At 44.6% G+C, this 19,165-nt stretch overlaps 1 protein-coding gene across 4 annotated transcripts in view; it reads right to left on the bottom strand.

Moving 5' to 3' along the window:
* The window catches only part of LOC126266590 (two pore potassium channel protein sup-9), an 87,628-nt gene that overhangs the window by 10,660 nt on the left and 57,803 nt on the right, over nucleotides 1–19,165 (bottom strand). For all 4 annotated transcript variants that reach the window (XR_007548899.1, XR_007548900.1, XR_007548901.1 and 1 more), the window contains 3 exons: nucleotides 17,453–17,608; nucleotides 7,754–8,097; nucleotides 2,749–2,867 (listed from right to left, as the gene is read on the bottom strand). Coding sequence is in view for 1 of the 4 variants with exons in the window: in XM_049970902.1 (XP_049826859.1) it covers nucleotides 2,749–2,867; nucleotides 7,754–8,097; nucleotides 17,453–17,608 (619 nt within the window). In the remaining 3 variants the exon portion in view is untranslated. The remainder of the gene's footprint in view (nucleotides 1–2,748; nucleotides 2,868–7,753; nucleotides 8,098–17,452; nucleotides 17,609–19,165) is intronic.

The following is a 19,165-nucleotide window of genomic DNA, read 5'->3' as shown; positions in this document are numbered from 1 at the left end:
GGTCTCAGTCGCACATTTTTAATTACAAGACATGTTTCGATCACTGTACTGTACTGTACTGGACTCCGATAAGAGATTCTGAACAGTAAACTGGTTGCTGACGCAATTACTTAGATCTGAAGATGATCCAGAGCGATCGAAACTTGTCAAGTAATTAAAGATGTACAACTGAAACCGAAAAATAAATGAGAATTACTTTAAATCACATAAATTCATTCATAAGAATTAAACTGCCGTCCGCACTCGGACAATTTCAGGACCTGTATTCCTTTGGGTTAGGATAGAGAGTTTCAGATTTACACTCATACTCGACAAGCCACCTTACGGCGAGTGGATGAGGAAATTTCTAGTATCACTATCTTTTGCCTCCTTTCCTTTCCCATTCGCGAATGGTGCGTAGAAAGAATGACTGTCGACAAATTACAGTTGGAGCTGTAATTGATCTGGTTTTCAAGTCGTGCTGATTTCGCGTGACTTACGTGGGACGAAGTAAGGCCTCATACGGCGTATGCTCTTGGAATTTCAACATAAACCTCTTAGTGATGCACAACATCTCTCTTGTAGCATCTGCCAGTGGAGTTTGTGGAAGATTTCTCGGGCTACTAAGCAATCCCGTGACGAAACGTGCCGCTCTTCGTTGGATATTTTCTTTCTCCTTTTACTATCTTAACCTGGTAAGTGTTCCAGAACGACGAGCAGTGCTCAGTAACTGGCTTGAGTAAGTGTCTTTTAAGCGACTTATTTGGTGGATGAAATACATTCCATTAAGGTCTCTCAAAGCATTTCAGCCTGGCATCTGCTTTTGGTACAATGTACCGTATTTGGCCATTCTAGTTTAGGTCGCTCCAGATGGTTAACCTTAGGTATTTTACGGTAGTTGCTCTTTTCCAGCGATTTATCGTTAATAGTGTAATCGAAAAGTAGAGGATCTCGTCGGCCGTTTTCGCGCAGTACGCTACATTTGTTTACTTCCAGGGTCAACTGTCGGTCCCTACTACCATCGCCGATCCTTTGCAGACTTCTGGCCCTGCAACCCTCTTACAGACAACAGCATATTATGTGAACAGCCTCAAGGAGATTCCAAGGTTATCCACTAAATCATTAATAATTATGCTTTTGTATGGCGCTACGGCTTCTAAAAATTTTGTAAAGGAAACCATGGTGCATAATAGGCTGTAATTTTCTTTCTTAATTATGCGATCGGTCGTTTTCGACGTTTATGTCATTTTAAAACACATGTGGATGAACATCACACGATGTACCACATTAGACGTGACACAGAAATTTGAATTATGTGCAGCGTCTATTGTGATACATCATATGATGTTCATCCTCATGTGCTTGAAAATGACATAAATGTCGAAATTGGCGTCTGTATGGACCATGTTTTCCTTTATAAATCAGTAAATCAGTAACATAATTCGCGACCCGGCAAGAAAAATGACACAGGCCAAAAAACGGTAATTTTTAGCATTTGTCACTGAAAAATACGTGAGAAGTGGTCCAACGTGCTCGATAAACTTCACATCTGTATCTCGAAATTTGTCAACATCAGGGCAGTTGAGTCAGTTTTATTTTAGGCTGCTGATTTTTATTTTAACTTAAGTATTAATTTGCCTGATGGAGATTAAAATGTCGTATTATATTACAGTAAGTAAGAAAACAGTTATCATTTGGGGTGGAGCAGTGGCAAAAGTATTACATGAGGGGTCACAACAAAACAAAAAAGTTTTGAGAAAAATCAAGAAAAGCAAGACACCTTAGCTAACTAATTAATAGCTACCTGATAACACCTCACGTTCAAAGAGAACAAAACTAAATGTTCATACTACTATCATATACACAATTATGTAATTTAGTGGTAAAATTAGTTACTTGAAATTTAAAGGATGCTTATACAATTTCAGTACAAGTTTTATAAAATTCTTTTAGTCAATTTTCTCGAGTCCTGCGTTTTTGAGTTGTGTCATTGTTCGTGTCGGAGTGCGATATATTGTAAACAAGTCCTTGTAAGGCGATCGTTATACAGGACGGTTGAGGGACGTCGGCTTTTCAATATATAAAAAAAAAAAAAAAAAAAAAAAAAAAAAAAAAAAAAAAAAAAACACCTGCAGCTGTCTACGCTGTGAGAAGAATCCAGCCTCGTGTGAAATAGAAATAGGGGCCAGCATTCAGTAACTGATAAAGCGATCCCTTCTTTCATCAGTAGCAAACCAACTGTAACTGATGAACGAAGGGATTGCGTAGTTAAAAATGTAGTGTTCGAATAGCAATTACTGATGCTGGCTCCTATTTCGATTGCACATGGAGCACGGTCAAGGGCCTTAAGATGGCATATCGAAACACTGAAACTTGTTGCGTAAGTAAAATAAAATTTCAAATATAGACGGCTAAAGACGTTTTTGATTTGACGTTTTACATTGTAAACTGTTATGGCCTCATAAGCCTCTCTCGGGGTACAGTTGTTCAAAAATGGTTCAGATATCTCTAAGCACTATGGGACTTAACATCCGAGGTCATCTGTCCCCTAGACTTAGAGCTACTTAAACCTCACTGACCTAAGGACATCACACACATCCATACCCAAGGCAGGATTCGAACCTGCGACCGTTGCAGCAGCGCGGTTCCGGACTGAAGCGCCTAGAACCGCACGGCTAGAGCGGCCGGCTGGTACAGTTGTATTCCGTTAGCGAACGAGTAGTCATCTCCTGAGGAGGTAACGGCGGTCACACACAGGTGGGGACTCACATGGTCATGAAGCGCAACACCAGCAGGTTGATGCTGGCCGCGACGACTGCCAGCCCGAACAGGATGAAGACCAGGCTCAGCGCCACGTAGCCCGGCTTCTCGCTCAGCGCCTGGTCGTTCTGCAACACGAGACACACGAACGCAGACGCAGCTGACGTAAAGCCCGTGTCACAAGAGCGGCGTAAGGCAACACCGACTCAAAGGAAGGCATCGGCGCTTGTTCGTGACGTCACGTCAGCTAGGCACGGCCAACGCCAGGTCTGTTGCAGGCAGCAACGCCTGGGCGTTTGGACAAAATGTTTGGTATTGTTTTGGAGTCTGCAGTTTTATTTAGATGAAAGATTTTCTTACTATCGTAAAGCTACAAATGAAGATCATAGTTCTGTATTACTGAACCCTTTCGAAACAACCGTAGATCAACATAAGAAGATGCTTTGCCCCATTACAAGCTTCGGAAATTTTACATTCGAGTAACTATATTTACTTGATCCATTTTGCTATCGAAACCTACCCCAACACCCTTACAATTAACTCGTTTCTTTTTTTTTATTTATTTATTTTCGTTTGAGCTCGCCACTGGAAATGTGAACTAATTTACATGTCAAATGTCCAACTGTTGCCAGGCATTAGATTACAGTCGTTTTCAACGAAAGGACGTCTAAACAGGAAACAAAATAGCTTCATACATCGAAAATACTGCTGACCTTAAACTTTTTTAAACGTGCACATTAGAAAAGATAAGTATTCCCCTCTTGCAACTGAAAGGAGAAACTTTATAAGATAAAAAAAAATTATTTGATAAAACAAGTATCTCTCTTTTGCCTCTTCTTCTGTCCCCCACTCCCTCCCCCAACGTGTACAATCGCAAGATATTTCATTAACATTCAGTGCTCCTCACCCCATAGTCAACACAGATACCTAAAGAAGAGCACCAATATGTTCACAGTTTCTTGTAAAAGCAACCCAGTACAAACGTAACTTCCTCAGATTTACAAGTAAGGTAAAGAAGCACCAATTCTGTTGCTGCTGGACCATGAAGTTGTTTTTGTATGTCAATCCTTAAAACAAGTGGAAATTTAAGTTCAGGAGTGCACTATTTGTTAAGAAGTGTAATGAATTGCACAATTAACTGATTGCAGAAATCTCTCAGAACAATGTGTGTTGGTCAACTACCGCCAATAGTTCACATTTTCCTGTGTCAGAGAGGGAGACACCACCATTATGAGTATGCCTGCAACAGACCTGGCGTTCGCTGTGCCTAGCTGAGGTGACGTCACGAACAAGCGCCGAGGCCTTCCTTTGAGTCGGTGTTGCTTGAGGTCGAAATTGACTGCTCCAAGTGCGTGCGGCTCTCGTGCTTGCCTGTGTTTCGGCTGACAACAACGTCGCGAGAGCATCTATGACGTCGATGACGTATAGATTTGAGCCGAATGTGGAGTTCTAAATTTTCCGAGTGCGCTACACACTGCGCACTCGCAGAAACAACGCACTGTGGTGGAGGCTGCTGAATTGGAAGTTAACCTACTATGGGCGAGTTCACTGGTAATACAGAAATTGATTAGTGCTTTCGTGCCTTATCAATCTCCATTGCGCTGTTTGCTTTCTTTTCGTGTCACACTGAAAAGATTGCACGAGGTCCTGGCATTTTTCCTATTAGCGTTCTGCTACAGTAGAGACGAAATATCTGAAAGCAGAAAGATATTTACGTTTCACGCAGAGAAAACTTACCCTATGCACATATAAGAATGTAAATAGATAAGTACACTACTGGCCATTAAAACTGCCACACCAAGAAGAAATGCAGATGATAAACTGGTATTCATTGGACAAACATATTATACTAGAGCTGGCATGTGATTACATTTGCCGGCCGCGGTGGTCTAGCGGTTCTAGGCGCTCAGTCAGAAACCGCGCGACTGCTACGGTCGCAGGTTCGAATCCTGCCTCGGGCATGGATGTGTGTGTTGTCCTTAGGTTAGTTAGGTTTACGTAGTTCTAAGTTCTAGGGGACTGATGACCGCAGATGTTAAGTCCCATAGTGCTCAGAGCCATTTGAACCATTTTTGATTACATTTTCACGCAATTGGGGTGCACAGATATGATACGCGAGTTGGGATGGAAGTCATTAAAGCAAAGACGTTTTTCGTCGCGGCGAGATGTATTTACGAAATTTCAGTCACCAACTTTCTCTTCCGAATGCGAAAATATTTTGTTGAGCCCAACCTACATAGGTAGGAATGATCATCAAAATAAAATGAGAGAAATCAGAGCTCGAACAGAAAGGTTTAGGTGTTCGTTTTCCCCCGCGTTGTTCGGGAGTGGAATGATAGAGAGATAGTATGATTGTGGTTCGATGAACCCTCTGCCAAGCACTTAAATGTGAGTTGCAGAGTAGTCATGTAGATGTAGATGTAGATCCTGAGAAATCAGGCCCAGAACAACCACATCTGGCCGTAATAACGGCCATGATACGCCTGGCCATTGAGTCAAACAGAGCTTGGATGGCGTCTACAGGTACAGCTACCCATGCAGCTTCAACACGATACCACAGTTCATCAAGAGTAGTGACTGTCGCATTGTGACGAGCCAGTTGCTCAGCCACCATTGACCAGGCGTTTTCAGTTGGTGAGAGATGTGGAGAATGTGGTGGCCAGGCAGCAGTCGAACATTTCCTGTATCCAGAAAGGCCCGTACAGGGCCTGCAACATGCGGTCGTGCATTACCCTGCTGAAATGTAGGGTTTCTCAGGGATCGAATGAGGGGTAGACCCACGGGTGTTAACACATCTGAAATGTAACGTCCAATGTTCAAAGTGCCGTCAATGCGAACAAGAGGTGACCGAGACGTGTAACCAATGGCACCCCGTACCCTCACGCCGGGTGATACGCCAGTATGGCGATGACGAATACGCGCTTTCAATGTGCGTTTACCGCGATGTCGCCAAACACGGATGCGACCATCATGATGCTGTAAACAGAACCTGGATTCATCCGAAAAAATGACGTTTTGCCATTCGTGCACCCAGGTTCGTCGTTGAGTACGCCATTGCAGGCGGTTCTGTTTGTGATGTGGCATCAAGGGTAACCGCAGCCATGGTCTCCGAGCTGATAGTCCATGCTGCTGCAAACGTCGTCGAACTGTTCGTGCAGATGGTTGTTGTCTTGCAAACGTCCCCATCTGTGGACTCAGGGATCGAGATGTGGCTCCACGATCCGTTACAGCCATGAGGATAAGATGCCTGTCATCTCGACAGCTAGTGATACGAGGCCGTAGGGATCCAGCACAGCGATCCGTATTACCCTCCTGAACCCACCAATTCCATATTCTGCTAACAGTCATTGGATCTCGACCAACGCGAGAAGCAATGTCGCGATACGATAAACCGCAATTGCGATAGGCTACAATCCAACCTTTATGAATATCTGGTACGTGATGGCAGGCATATCTCCTCCTTACACGAGGCATCACAACAACGTTTCACCAGGCAACGCCGGTCAGCTGCTGTTTGTGTATGAGAAATCGATTGGAAACTTTCCTCATGTCAGCACATTGTAGGTGTCGCTACCGGCGCCAACGTTGTGTGAATGCTGTGAAAAGCTAATCATTTGCATATCACAGCATCTTCGTCCTGTCGGTTATATTTCGCGTCTGTAGCACGTCATCTTCGTGGTGTAGCAATTTTAATGGCCAATAATGCAGATAAATATCTTTCATGAAAATTATTTCAGCACTGAAAGAGTCACAAATATTTGGTGAGCTAAATAATTTTCGATGTTATTTGCCACTTGGTAAGAAATCGAGGTACAAAGGGTAAAGGAAAAAGGCACTATTTATTGCATTCTACAGTGAGCTCACGGAATTATGGGATAGCGATATGCATATATACGGATAGTGGTAGGATCACATACAAGAGATATAAAAGGGCAGTTCGTTAGTGGAGCTGTCATTAGTACTCGGGTGATCCATATGAAAAGGATTCCGACGTGATCGTGGCTGCACGACGAAAATTAACAGACGTTGGGGCTAGACGCATGAGAAATTCCATTTCGGAAATCATTGGGAATTCAAAACTCCGAATCCACAGTGTCAAGAGTGTGCTGAGAAAGCCACATTTTAGGAATTACCCCCCCCCCCCCCCCCACCACTGACAACGCGGTGGCCAACGGTCTTTACTTAACGACCGCGAACATCGAAGTTTGCGTAGAGTTGTCACTGGTAACGGACAAGTAATAGTGCGTGAAATAACTGCAGAAATCAATGTGGAATGTACGACGAACATATCCGTTAGGAGAGTGCTGCGATATCTGGCGTTAACGGGCTATGGCAGCCGACGAGTGTCGCATTTGTCTTTCCTAATAGCTCGACGTCGGCTGCAGTATCTGTCCTGGGCTCGTCACCAAATCGGTTGCACCCCACACGACTGGAAATCCGTGGTCCTGGCCAGATGAGTCGCGATTTTAGTCGGTAAGAGCTGGTGGCAGGGTTCGAGTGCGGCGCAGATGTCCTTCACTTTGCGTTCATTACGGGAATGTTAAGAACTTTGGCAGTTTTTTGTTCTAATAAAACCCATGTCATTCCAAGCATGTGTGTCAATTTGGACCCTCAATGTACATTATCCCGTGATTTTTTCAGTTTTCAAATTTATACTGACTTCTTGATCACCCAGTAGATTAAAACCCACTGACTGTTTCCAGAATCGGAGTAACTATTTCGAAGAAGTGTCAAATTATAGATTCTTAGATGTGCAATATTGGTGTCTTCTAGTTACGTGATTTACTTGACATCTGAAATTGTTTTTGGGCGGAGTTGTATCTAGAGAAGTTGCTGCTATTGGCAGAATTGGAGAACAACGAGTAGGTGAGCATTCAGATGACCGATACCAACTGCTCACTTTGCGGTAAGTATTTTTCTTTTTTTTAGAATTAACTAATTGCGGCAAAGTTGGTTGGGGAAAGGCTAATTGTCACACAACCTCGCGAGGCAGCCGAGGGTGAAGAGGACGCACCTGCAGTGCGACGTAGTCTCCGAAGCCGATGGTGGTGAGCGTGACGAAGCAGTAGTAGAAGGAGTCGAAGTAGCTCCAGCCCTCGTAGCGCGAGAAGACGGCGGCGCCGGTGGTGATGATGGCCGAGCTGAGCAGGCCCGTCGCGAGCATCAGGTTCATCTCGGTCGCCTCGACGCGCGAGCAGCGCATGTACGTCTTGGCGCGCCGAATCACTACCGAGGCGAACTTGTTGAGGCGCTCGCCGATGCTCTGGAACATCACCAGCCCCAGCGGGATGCCTACCATGGCGTACGCCATGCAGAACGCCTTCCCACCGATCGTCACCGGCGTCGAGTGGCCGTAACCTGCCGAGCAGAAGCAAAGGGGATAACTCGGTACAGCGATGTCACTGAATGTAACGAAAATCCTTGTGCGACTCTGGCGCATGTTCCAAACGAGTACTGCCGACAGTTTGCACAGAACCGTATGAGCTTTGTGCAGTAATGCAAGTGGCATGATTCGCCAGTCAATTTAATACAGTGGTATTAAGGGGGGTAGGACGTCAAACGGGCCGTCTTGGAGCGGGAGAGACACCACAGTACATTTTAATTTTCACTGTCTATACTTTTACGAATAAATTCATAAAACTTTGTCAGCATGACCAGGAAGGATTTAGGATTCACAATCAAAGCAGTGGAAGTTAAAAAAATAACAAAATAAAAATTTTTTACATGTGAAAGTTCATCATTTTTTCATGTCTTTTGGTTGCGTTTGTTGCTATAGGTACACATTTCTTCATAAGTAAGACACATTCTTCGATGAATTTTGCACAGCATACAAACCATACCTACAGGTGTATGAAACTTTAGAAATTATTTAATTTATGGAAAAATGAATGTGCTGTTACATTTTAAACTTTATGTTTAGGAAAAACTCAAATATTATAGTTAATTATCTCAATTGTTACCACAGTTTTTAATATATTTGGAAAATTCTAGAGTTTCATACACCTGTAAGTATGGTTTGTATGCTGTGCAAAATTAATCGAAGAATCTCCCTTACTTATGAAGAAAAGTGTACCTATAGCAACAAATGCAGCCAATGGTAAGTGAGAAAAAGGTCAAATAAAAATGTCAAAAAAATAAATTATTTTCTTATAATTTTGAACTTCCACCACTATACGTGTAAATCCTGAATCCTTTCTGGTCAATCTGACAAAGTTTTACGAATTTATTTTTAAAAGTATAGACAGTGGAAGTTAAAAATTCCTGTGGTGTCTCTCCTGCTCCAAGTCGGCCCGTTTGACGTCATACCCCCCTTAAAATATTGAAACGCGAGAATATGATGATATGGTTATGTACCAATCCTGTATCAGACAGCTGGCCACAGAATTTCGTCATTGCGAGACCTACTTCACTTTGTGTTCTTTTCGGGAATGTCGACAAGAGCGAAACGAAACGGCAGCGATTCATCACGTTAGAAGGTCAGGTGGAAAGCAGGACATCAGCCCTTTGCATGAACTGGGTAGCTAGCATCAGCAGAAGCTTAGTAAAGCAGTACGACTCAGAAGTATAATGTCACCTTGTTATGTGAAGTAAGAAGCTGCACTGCTAACGAAAGAAGGCATATTGTTACGGACCTATATGTTGATGTAACAAGTGTGTTAACCAAATAGGACGCGATATGAATCGCTGATACATTCGTATGCAGTCATTACAAGTGATGTTGGGTCAACACCAGCTGATGTTTCACGCTATAAATAGGCCAGAATTTGAGTTCAGAAGAGAATTGGTCAGAAGGATCGATGGCTTACAGAACATGCGTACTTGATTCTCTGACACGGTATTAACAATAGGTATGTCTGTTGTAGATTTCCTGTTCGTACTCAACACCGCCAAAAGCCGCTGGAGAGATGTCTTCCTCTCCGTAAGCACCAGAGTTCGGCACTGCTGACAGCTTCCAGCGCAGATGGGAAAGCCTGGGGGTCTTCCGTGTCGACTTGGGCCAGGATACCAGCGTTCCAGACACTGCACGCCAGGCCAGGGTTGGCGCACTTCTCGAACACACGGCAACCGTCAACGCGGTTCGGGGAGCAGAGATGAGCCAGAGTTACGGGAGGGGACCAGGACCTCCCGGACCGGCGTGTATAAGCCACACACGTACGCGCCACCTTCTTCGAGTGCGGAGGGTAGAGACGCAGCATCCACTACCTGAATAGCTGACGGGTGGTCGCGGCACAGCCGGACAAGCAGTGGCAGAGGACCTCCGTAGCATCCCTTAAGGAGAGATGTATTTGCAGAAATAAATGGTTAAAAAACTCTTATTTTACTGCGCCCACCGACGTTCACAGGTTACAACCACCTCCTCTTCCTTGAGGAACCAGCAAGTGGAGAACTAGGAGAGTACCTACTGACACACCACCCATCTGCCACGGCTCCCAATAGTCGTCACATGCAATATTATTATTAAAAACAGTGTGGTGATGAAGCGACGAAAGTGACGTTGTATCACGAGCCGCTCAGAGGCGTTTTGAATGGAATATGGAAGAGCCATCCAGAGTGAGTTGTGTTGGGATTGGGTTGTCTGGGGGAGGAGACCAGATAGCGAGGTCATCGGTCTCATCGAATTAGGGATGGACGGGGAAGGAAGCCGGCCGTGCCCTTTCAAAGGAACCATCCCGGCATTTGCCTAGAGCGACTTAGGGAAACTACGGAAAACCTAAATCAGGGCGGCCGGATGCGGGATTGAACTGTCGTCTTCCCGAATGCGAGTCCAGTGTGCTAACTACTGCGCCACCTCGCTCGGTCAAGAGTGAGTTGATGGAGGATATCTGTACGCTCAGATGGGTAGATATTTTAAAGTACATTAGCAAAGAAGAGTATTATGTTTTCACCAGTGGGAGGAGAATATATGGAATTGTTGGAGTGAAGTGGCATTTCGTCAGGGCAGATTGGGACACTCAGTTCAGATTTGGTTTGGAGGAGTTTAGCTTTACACTTGTAGGAGTAGGTGGAATGGGAAGGGTTTTACATGTTTCAGAGAGATTGGGACTGGAGGTTAAGACTGTGTTGGTACAAGTGGTTGGCCTTGTAGTGATGGTATGAAGGGGTAGGGTTTTGCAGTCAGGAGTTACTGCTCTTCGTAGATGAAGCAGTAGTGGGAATGGTAATCTTTGGCCTCGTGTTTGCAAGGTTCTACTTTGTGTTTTCGATGAAATCAGTAGGATCCATGTCTACGGTGGCCTACGGTAGATGTGTCTTTCGAGAAGACACGGAAGAGGAAAGTGGTCATGATTACGTAGAAATCAGCACGTGTACTTCCTTTCGCCAACAACAGGTACGAGCACACAGGTCTATACAATCTTGAATGTTTGGACTGTGGCCGTTTCCACATCGGCCATACCAGTAGACCATTTGAGATTAGTTTCAAGGAACACACAGCAGCAGTAAGAACCAAAAAATACCACACATGAGCAATAGCCTCCATCCAGCATGGAAGCAAACACCAAGCTGACGATAGAAGTACATATTAGAACCCTACGTATCCAATCTAACGCTAAAGAACTAGACATCCTTGAAACATTCCAAATATAGAAACAATGAAGCAAACAACTTGAGTCCATCCTAAATGACGAAAATGACAGTAGTTATATCAGCATTATCTTTGTTTTTAACAGCAGCCTACATGATTAAATTTGAAATGCACACACACACACACACACACACACACACACACACACACACACACACACACACACACACAATCCTTCCCTTCATGTTTACCATAAATAATTATTTTTTTTACCCCTGACAGTATATCTGTATATTATTTTAAAGCAAATCTCTACCTTCAAATTATCGAAGCATGATCAATGTATTACATCGACATTTAATTATTTATAACATGTAGCAGATGAAAGCCCATCACATCCACAGCTCTGGCATAACCAAATCTTTGCCATGCTTCTGTGACTCCTTTCGTTTTCTATATCCGAATTCCAGCCTAAATTGTTATTTATGTATAATTTTGTCACTGTTGGCAACATAATTATTACACTTAATATTTTCAACAGCTCACCTGATAACTTTGACAGGAAAAGATTTGTGTACCACTTGTAATATTTACTGTCACACACTTATTAATCTCCTCAACCAAAGATCTCCACAATGCTTTTAAAGGTTGCTCTGAAATTTAGTTTTATTTTGCTATCTGTTCTTTGTGCTTTGAAATGTGCCTTTATTTTGCTATATGCTTTTTGCACCAATAAGTTTCCAGGCGCCATCTTCGTTTGAAAACTGTGACAGTTTAAATGTATTACGAAAGTGAAATGAGCCTGTGACCACTGGAGTTATTCTGGTTTAGTCGATGTATGTTAAGTTCACATTTATTATATGAATGCATGGCGTCTCTTTTTTGGACATACCTGAAAGAACAGACACCACATGGAATCGGCAGCTGTGATACGTTATATGTAAGTTGAAGGTGAAGGGGGTGGGGTGCAGAAAGGAAAGGAAAGGGTAGGGATTACAGATGTCAGCTGCACTGCGAAATTTGCGAAATCATCAGAGACGAGTGAAAATGTTACATCATCTACCTGATGATGGAGGTTTACATATCTGAAACGCTTTGTGGAAATAAACAGTGACTGTTAACATTCCATGACAGGTACGAGAATAAGCTGTATGAAATTGATTAGCAGATCACGTCACTTACATTACTGCACAAAGCTGCTATGGTTCACAAACTGTAGGCTGAAGAGCAGCTATATGGCTGCTGCCAGCCTATTACACACAACACCATGACTTCATTACATCATTGATTTATTTCTCACAAAGGAAGGTACATCATGGAATAAGCAACAGATCAAGCCATGGAAAATGAATATTGCCAGTGTCTATAATTACAAATATCAGCCCGCAACATTCTCCCCACCCAGGTAAACTTCTAAAGGAATGATCAGCTGAACGGGACGTGAGATTAAAGAATCCTTCATAAGATTGTAAGGTTACAGTTCGTATCATTCCATCTCTTCTGTCATGAAGATCTTCCATCCGCATCTTCTTCTACATGTGACGTGGGTGAATATCCTCACGTAGAAGAACGACATTCCCATCTGGAGTCTTCTTGAATCTGTCCTTGCTTGATGAGCTTCATAGAAGGTTTTGAGCACTATCACGTACTTTTTCTTCCACCTCTTCTCCCACGCTCTGGAGTAAGGAAACGTAATGCGCGACCTGTAGTCAGGGGTCGTAACCGAATCACCAGCGTGTGAGCTCCTAAGATGTTGTTAAAATGTTATTAAACTGCGTTTTGATGACGGTTTAACGTCCCATCGACAACGAGGTTATTAGAAACATTTTGACGAGAAAGAAGAGACTGCGAACAGTCAGACGTGGGCATGTTTATGATACCCGATTTTCATGGCAGCTATAAAAGGTGCTTTGAAAAAGTGAAACAGGCCCTTTTTACTAAATGTCGTAGGTCCTCGTGGCATATTATGCAATAGTCGTTGAGGAAGTAACGGACTGTGTGGTAATTTTGGCGAGCATAACAACAAATTTAACCTCTACTGAAATGAAGATTGTTTATAATCTGACTCTATCGGGAATCAGAGACAGAATGTAGTGAATTCGATATAACAGTAGGGATGTTATATGTGAAATTACAAGTGAGCTGTAAATAGAATTTCTTGAACAATGCTCCAGAGACTTGCCATTAGAGTACAGACTTGAATGGGTTTTAGGAGATGACTGTTCTGAGAATATAATTAATCTGTTCTTAAAGCACTTATCAGATATTCGAGAATCTAATTCCGGAAAGTATAACAAAGTTTCAACTACTTAAAAAATGTTACAGTCTGCGGATACACGCAATGCGGTCGCCTTTCACAGATTTTATTGGCTGAGTGTGTGTTATCTATGGCGAGGGAGCGGAATGAATGGAGTTCATAGAGGTAAGTGAAACCATCTGCTGAAGTACTGCAGATGCATGTGTCGCAACAGCTGTGCCGCCGCACGGGGAAATGCGCTCCCGATTAGTTTTTGAACACTAGTACACAGGGTGTTCAGAAATTCCCATTACAACCTTCTAGGGCTTATAGAGGGGAGTGAGTACATAATATTTTGAATAGGAAAGCATGTCAGTAAACGCCATGCAACGAAGCTACAGTCCGTTAAAGTACTAGGCGCAGACGCATGTAAATGTATGTGCATAAGGGATGATTTCGAGATGATGTTACAGACTTTCAAGGATGATGGAGAACGATAAATCTATCAATTCGAGCTTAGGCTCACTGTACCGGCAACGAACGAGTAGAAAATTTATAAGCGAAAATCATTCTTATACCTCTGACCAAAACAAGAAAAAATGTCTAGTAGACATGGGCTTTAAAATGCATACCTTAAAACCTATAATCACTTGTTTTTCTTGTTTTGATCCATACAACCCCGTCTGAAAGTTGAATACCCTACATTATTAGCAACAGCGGTATCGGTACCTGTATTCCACTCTCAGACGCATCAGAATCATTTTCGCTTGCAACTTTTGACTCATTCGTTTGCAAATTAGGGACCCTTACGTCAAATTGACACACGGACTTCGAACGTGGTCAGGTGATTGGGTGTCACTTGTGTCATACGTCTGTATGCGAGACTTCCACACTCTTAAACATCCCTAGGTCCAATGTTTCCGATGTGATAGCGAAAGGGAAACGTGAAGGGACACGTACAGCACAAAAGCGTACAGGGCGACCTCGTCTGTTGACTGTCAGAGACCGCCAACAGTTGAAGAGGGTCGTAATGCGTAATAGGCAGACATCTATCCAGTCCATCTCACAGGAATTCCGTACTGCATTAGGATCCACTGCAAGTACTATGACAGTTAGGCGGGAGGTGAGAAAACTTGGGTTTCATGGTCGAGTGGCTGCTCATAAGCCACACATCACGCCGGTAAATGCCAAACGACGCCTCGCTTGGTGTAAGGAGCGACAACATTGAACGATTGAACAGCGAAAAACCGTTGTGCGGAGTGACGAATCACGGTACACGATGTGGCGATCCGACGGGTTTGCGAATGCCAGGTGAACGTCATCTACCAGCGTGTGTAGTGCCGACTGTAAAATTCGGAGGCTGTGGTGTTGTGGTGTGGCCCTGTTTTTCATGGAGGGGGATTGCACCCCTTGTTGTCTGAGTGGTACTATCACAGCACAGGCCTATGTTGATGTTTTAAGCATCTTTTTGCTTCCTGCTGTTGAAGAGCAATTATGGGATGGAAATTACACCTTTCAACACAATCGAGCACCTGCTCATAAAGCACAGCCTGTGGGAGTGTGGTTACACGACAATAACATCCCTGTAAAGGACTGGCCTGTACAAAGTCCTGACCTGAATCCTTTAGAACACCTCTGGGATGTTGACTTCATGCCAGGCGTCACCGACGGACATCGATACCTCTCCTCGGTGCAGCACTCCGTGATGATCGGGCTGCCTTTCCCCAAGAAACATTCGAGCACGTGACTTAACGTATGCCTGCGAGAGTGGAAGCTGTCATCAAGGTTAAGGGTGGGCCAACGCCATACTGAATTCCAGCATTACCGAAGGAGGGGGCCACGAACGTGTACGTCATTTTCAGCCAGGTGTCCGGATACTTTTGATTACGTAGTGTATAGTGTAGGGCCCTTGCGAGCACGTAGAAGTGCCGCAACACGACGTGGCATGGACTCGGCTAATGTTTGAAGTAGTGCTGCAGGGAACTAACACCGTGAATCCTGCAGGACCATAAATCCGTAAGAATACGAGGAGGTGGAGATCTCTTCTGAACAGCACGTCGCAAGGCATCCCAGATATGCTCAATAATGGTCATATCTGGGGAGTCTGGTGGCCAGTGGAAGTGTTTCAACTCAAAAGAGTTTTCCTGGAGCCACTCTGTAGCAATTCTGGAAGTTTGGGGGTGTCGCATTGTCCTGCTGGGATTCCCCATATCCGTCGGAGAACACAATGGGCATAAATGGATGCAGGTGATCAGACACGATGCTTACGTAAGTGTCACCTGGCAGAGTCGTATCTAGACATACTCAAGAAACACACAGTACAATGAAAATTACTTATCTTCAGCTGCAGCTACGGCTATAAATAACACAACATTTTGTCAGGGACTAAGCCTGATAGGCCCTCCTCAGAGAATCAATGCAAACAGAACTGGCTGAGGGCCGATTATGAAAGTGCGTCTGCCTAGGTTGAAAACTAGCTAAGAAGTGAACGAGGAACACTCCAGTTCCGCCGAGCTGCACAGCCCGCTAGAGTGCGCTGTGCTCGGCAGACGAGCGGCTGCCAACCTTGCGTTGGCGTGGCGTTGTAGTAGTGTCTGTGGCAATGATACTACAGATATCCCTCAAGTGCCTACGCCCCACATCATTAAAGAGCCTCCACTCGATTGAACAGTCTGCTGCTGACATGCACGGTCCATGGATTCATGAGGTTGCCTCCATAGTCGTACACGTCCATCCGTTCGATAGAATTTAAAGAGACTCGTACGACGAGGCAACATGTTTCCAGTCATCAACAGTCCAATATCGATGTTGACGAGCCCAGGCGAAGCGTAAAGCTTTGTGTAATGCAGTCCTCCAGCTGCAGCGATGTCGGAGATTTGATGTTTTACCAGATTCCTGATATTCATGGTACACTCGTGAAATGGTCGTAAGGGAAAATCCCACTTCATCGCTACCTCTGAAATGCTGTGTCGCATCGCTCGTGCACCGACTATAACAAAACGTTCAAATTCACTTAAATCTTGATAACCTGTCATTTTAGCAGCAGTAAGCGATCTAACAACTACGCCAGACACTTGTCTTATGCAGGCGTTGCCGACCGTAGCGCCGTATTCTGCCTGTTTACGTATCTCTGTATTTGAATGTGGATGCCTATACCAGTTTCTCTGACGTGTCAGTGTGCATAAATCTTGTTGTGTTGGCAAAAGAGACAGCACCGTGTTACGAAAGGAGGCCGAAATGCACGCGTTTTAGCTCACGCAGGCTGGCGTGAGGAGGGAAGAACTATACTGACCTGAGGTCTGGAACATGACAAGGAATTAGAATTCAGAAAGCGGGCGTAATTAGTTTGATACTTAACTTTCATCCATTAATGATGAAGGTCGTTCTTGACGGTAGATGATTCACGTTATTGTCTGTTCAGAATTCATTCTAATTACTGAATATGGCGCCTTGCTAGGTCGTAGCAAATGACGTAGCTGAAGGCTATGCTAAACTATAGTCTCTGCAAATGAGAGCGTAAGTAGACAGTGAACCATCGCTAGCAAAGTCGGCTGTACAACTGGGGCGAGTGCTAGCAAGTCTCTCTAGACCTGCTGTGTGGCGGCTCTCGGTCTGCAATCACTGATAGTGGCGACACGCTGGTCCGACGTATACTAACGGACCGCGGCCGATATAAAGGCTACCACCTAGCAAGTGTGGTGTCTGGCGGTGACACCACACATCTACATTCGCCGGCGCCTATTAATTTGGCGCTCTGTAGCGTTTCTGGAAATGGGCTCCTATTCGTACTCACTCCCCTCGACAAGTACTAGAAGCATATAACGGGAATTTGCCGAGCAGCCAGTATAGTACATGGCAAATGACGCAGAGCTGTGCGCTGACAGCAAGTGATGGAGGACAGAGTGCACGACCAGGCGCTAGCAGAGCAGGCGGAGTCAGCGTGGCGCACTCACCTATCATGGCGAGCACGACGGTCGCGAAGTAGAAGGCGCCCGCGAACTTCCACTGCGGTCCCGCCTTGTGCGGCTTGTTCTCGATGATGACCACCTCGATGACGCGGTAGTCCTCCGCCGTGATGTTGTACTTCTTCACCAGCTGCTCCTTCAGATCTGCACAACGTACACACACACGTGTAAGCAACGTGGCTTCTTATTTAGCACCATCCGTACAGGCCGCTTGGTAAAAAAAAAAAAAAAAGGAAAGCACACAGAACGAGAAGAGCAAACGAAGTGAAACTTCACTGATTGAGACGGTATGTGATGCTCTTTCAGTGCTTAGAATATCGAGTCAAGTCCAACGAGAACTTGACAAGATGCACCAACTTATCAGGATGACGTTTCACCTTCTCTGAGATGCATGCATGCACTGATTCGGTTTGGAAGGGTGTCATACAGCCATTGTATCTCCTCCCGAGTCAAGCTGACCCACAATTACTGTAATTGGTTCTTACACACAAGTGACCGAAGTCGTGGAACAGCGATATGCACGTATACAGGTAGCGGTATTATCACGTACACAAGGAAAAAAAGAATAGTGCATTGACAGAGTTGTCATTTGTACTCAGGTGCGTAATGTGAAAAAGTTTCTGATGGCATTATGGCAGCACGACGGGAATTAAGAGACTTTGAACCCGGAATTGTAATTAGAGCTGGACGTATGGGACATTCCATTTTGGAGATTATTAGGGAATCGAGTATTTCGAGATCGACAGTGTCAACAGTGTGCCGGGAATAGCAAATTTCAGGCATTACCTCTCACCAAGGAGAATGCAGTGGCCGATGGCCTTCCCTTAACGACCGAGTATAGCGGCGTTTCTGTATAGTTGTCAGTTCTAACAGACAAACAACACTGCGTGAAATAACAGCAGGAACAATGTAGGTCGTACGCCGAACTTATCCTTTAAGACAGTGCGGCGAAATTTTGCGTTAATGGACTACAGGAACAGACGACCGAAGTGAGTGCCTTTGCTAACAGCACGATATCGGCTGCAGCGCCTTTCCTGGGCTCATGACCATATCGACTGGAAAACCGCGGCCTGATTAGGTGAGTCCCGATTTCAGATGGTAAGAGTTGATGGTAGGGTTCGACTGCGGCGCAGGTACTACGAAGTGATGGACCCAAGTTGCCAACAACACACTGTGGCCGGCAGCTGTGGCTGAGCTGTTCTAGGCGCTTCAGTGTGGAACCGCGCGACCGCTACGGTCGCAGGTTCGAGTCCTACCTTGGAAATGCATATGTATGATGTCCTAAGGTTAGTTAGGTTTAAGTAGTTCTAAGTTCTATGGGACTGATGATCTCGGGTGTTAAGTCCCATAGTGCTCAGAGCCATTTGAACCATTTGAACCAAAGACTGTGTAAAGTGGTGGTGGCTCCATAGTAGTGTGGACTGTGTTCACATGAAATGTTCGACTACTTGGAGACCATTTTAAGGCATTCATGTACTTCGTGTTGCCAAACATCGGTTCGGGCGAATGATTTGGGCACCCAGATCGCCCGACATGTATAACGTCGAACATTTATGGTAGATAATCGAGAGCTCAGTTCGTGCACAAAATCCAGAATCGCCAATACTTTTGCAATTTTTGACGGCTGTAAAGACAGCATGGCTCAATATTTCTACAGGGGACTTTCATCAACTTGTTGAGTGGATGTCACGTCGAGTTGCT

Source organism: Schistocerca gregaria, chromosome 4 (genome assembly GCF_023897955.1).
Source record: "Schistocerca gregaria isolate iqSchGreg1 chromosome 4, iqSchGreg1.2, whole genome shotgun sequence".
In the NCBI taxonomy this organism is placed as follows: Eukaryota; Metazoa; Arthropoda; class Insecta; order Orthoptera; family Acrididae; genus Schistocerca; species Schistocerca gregaria.
This window is presented reverse-complemented; position numbering and strand designations above follow the sequence as displayed.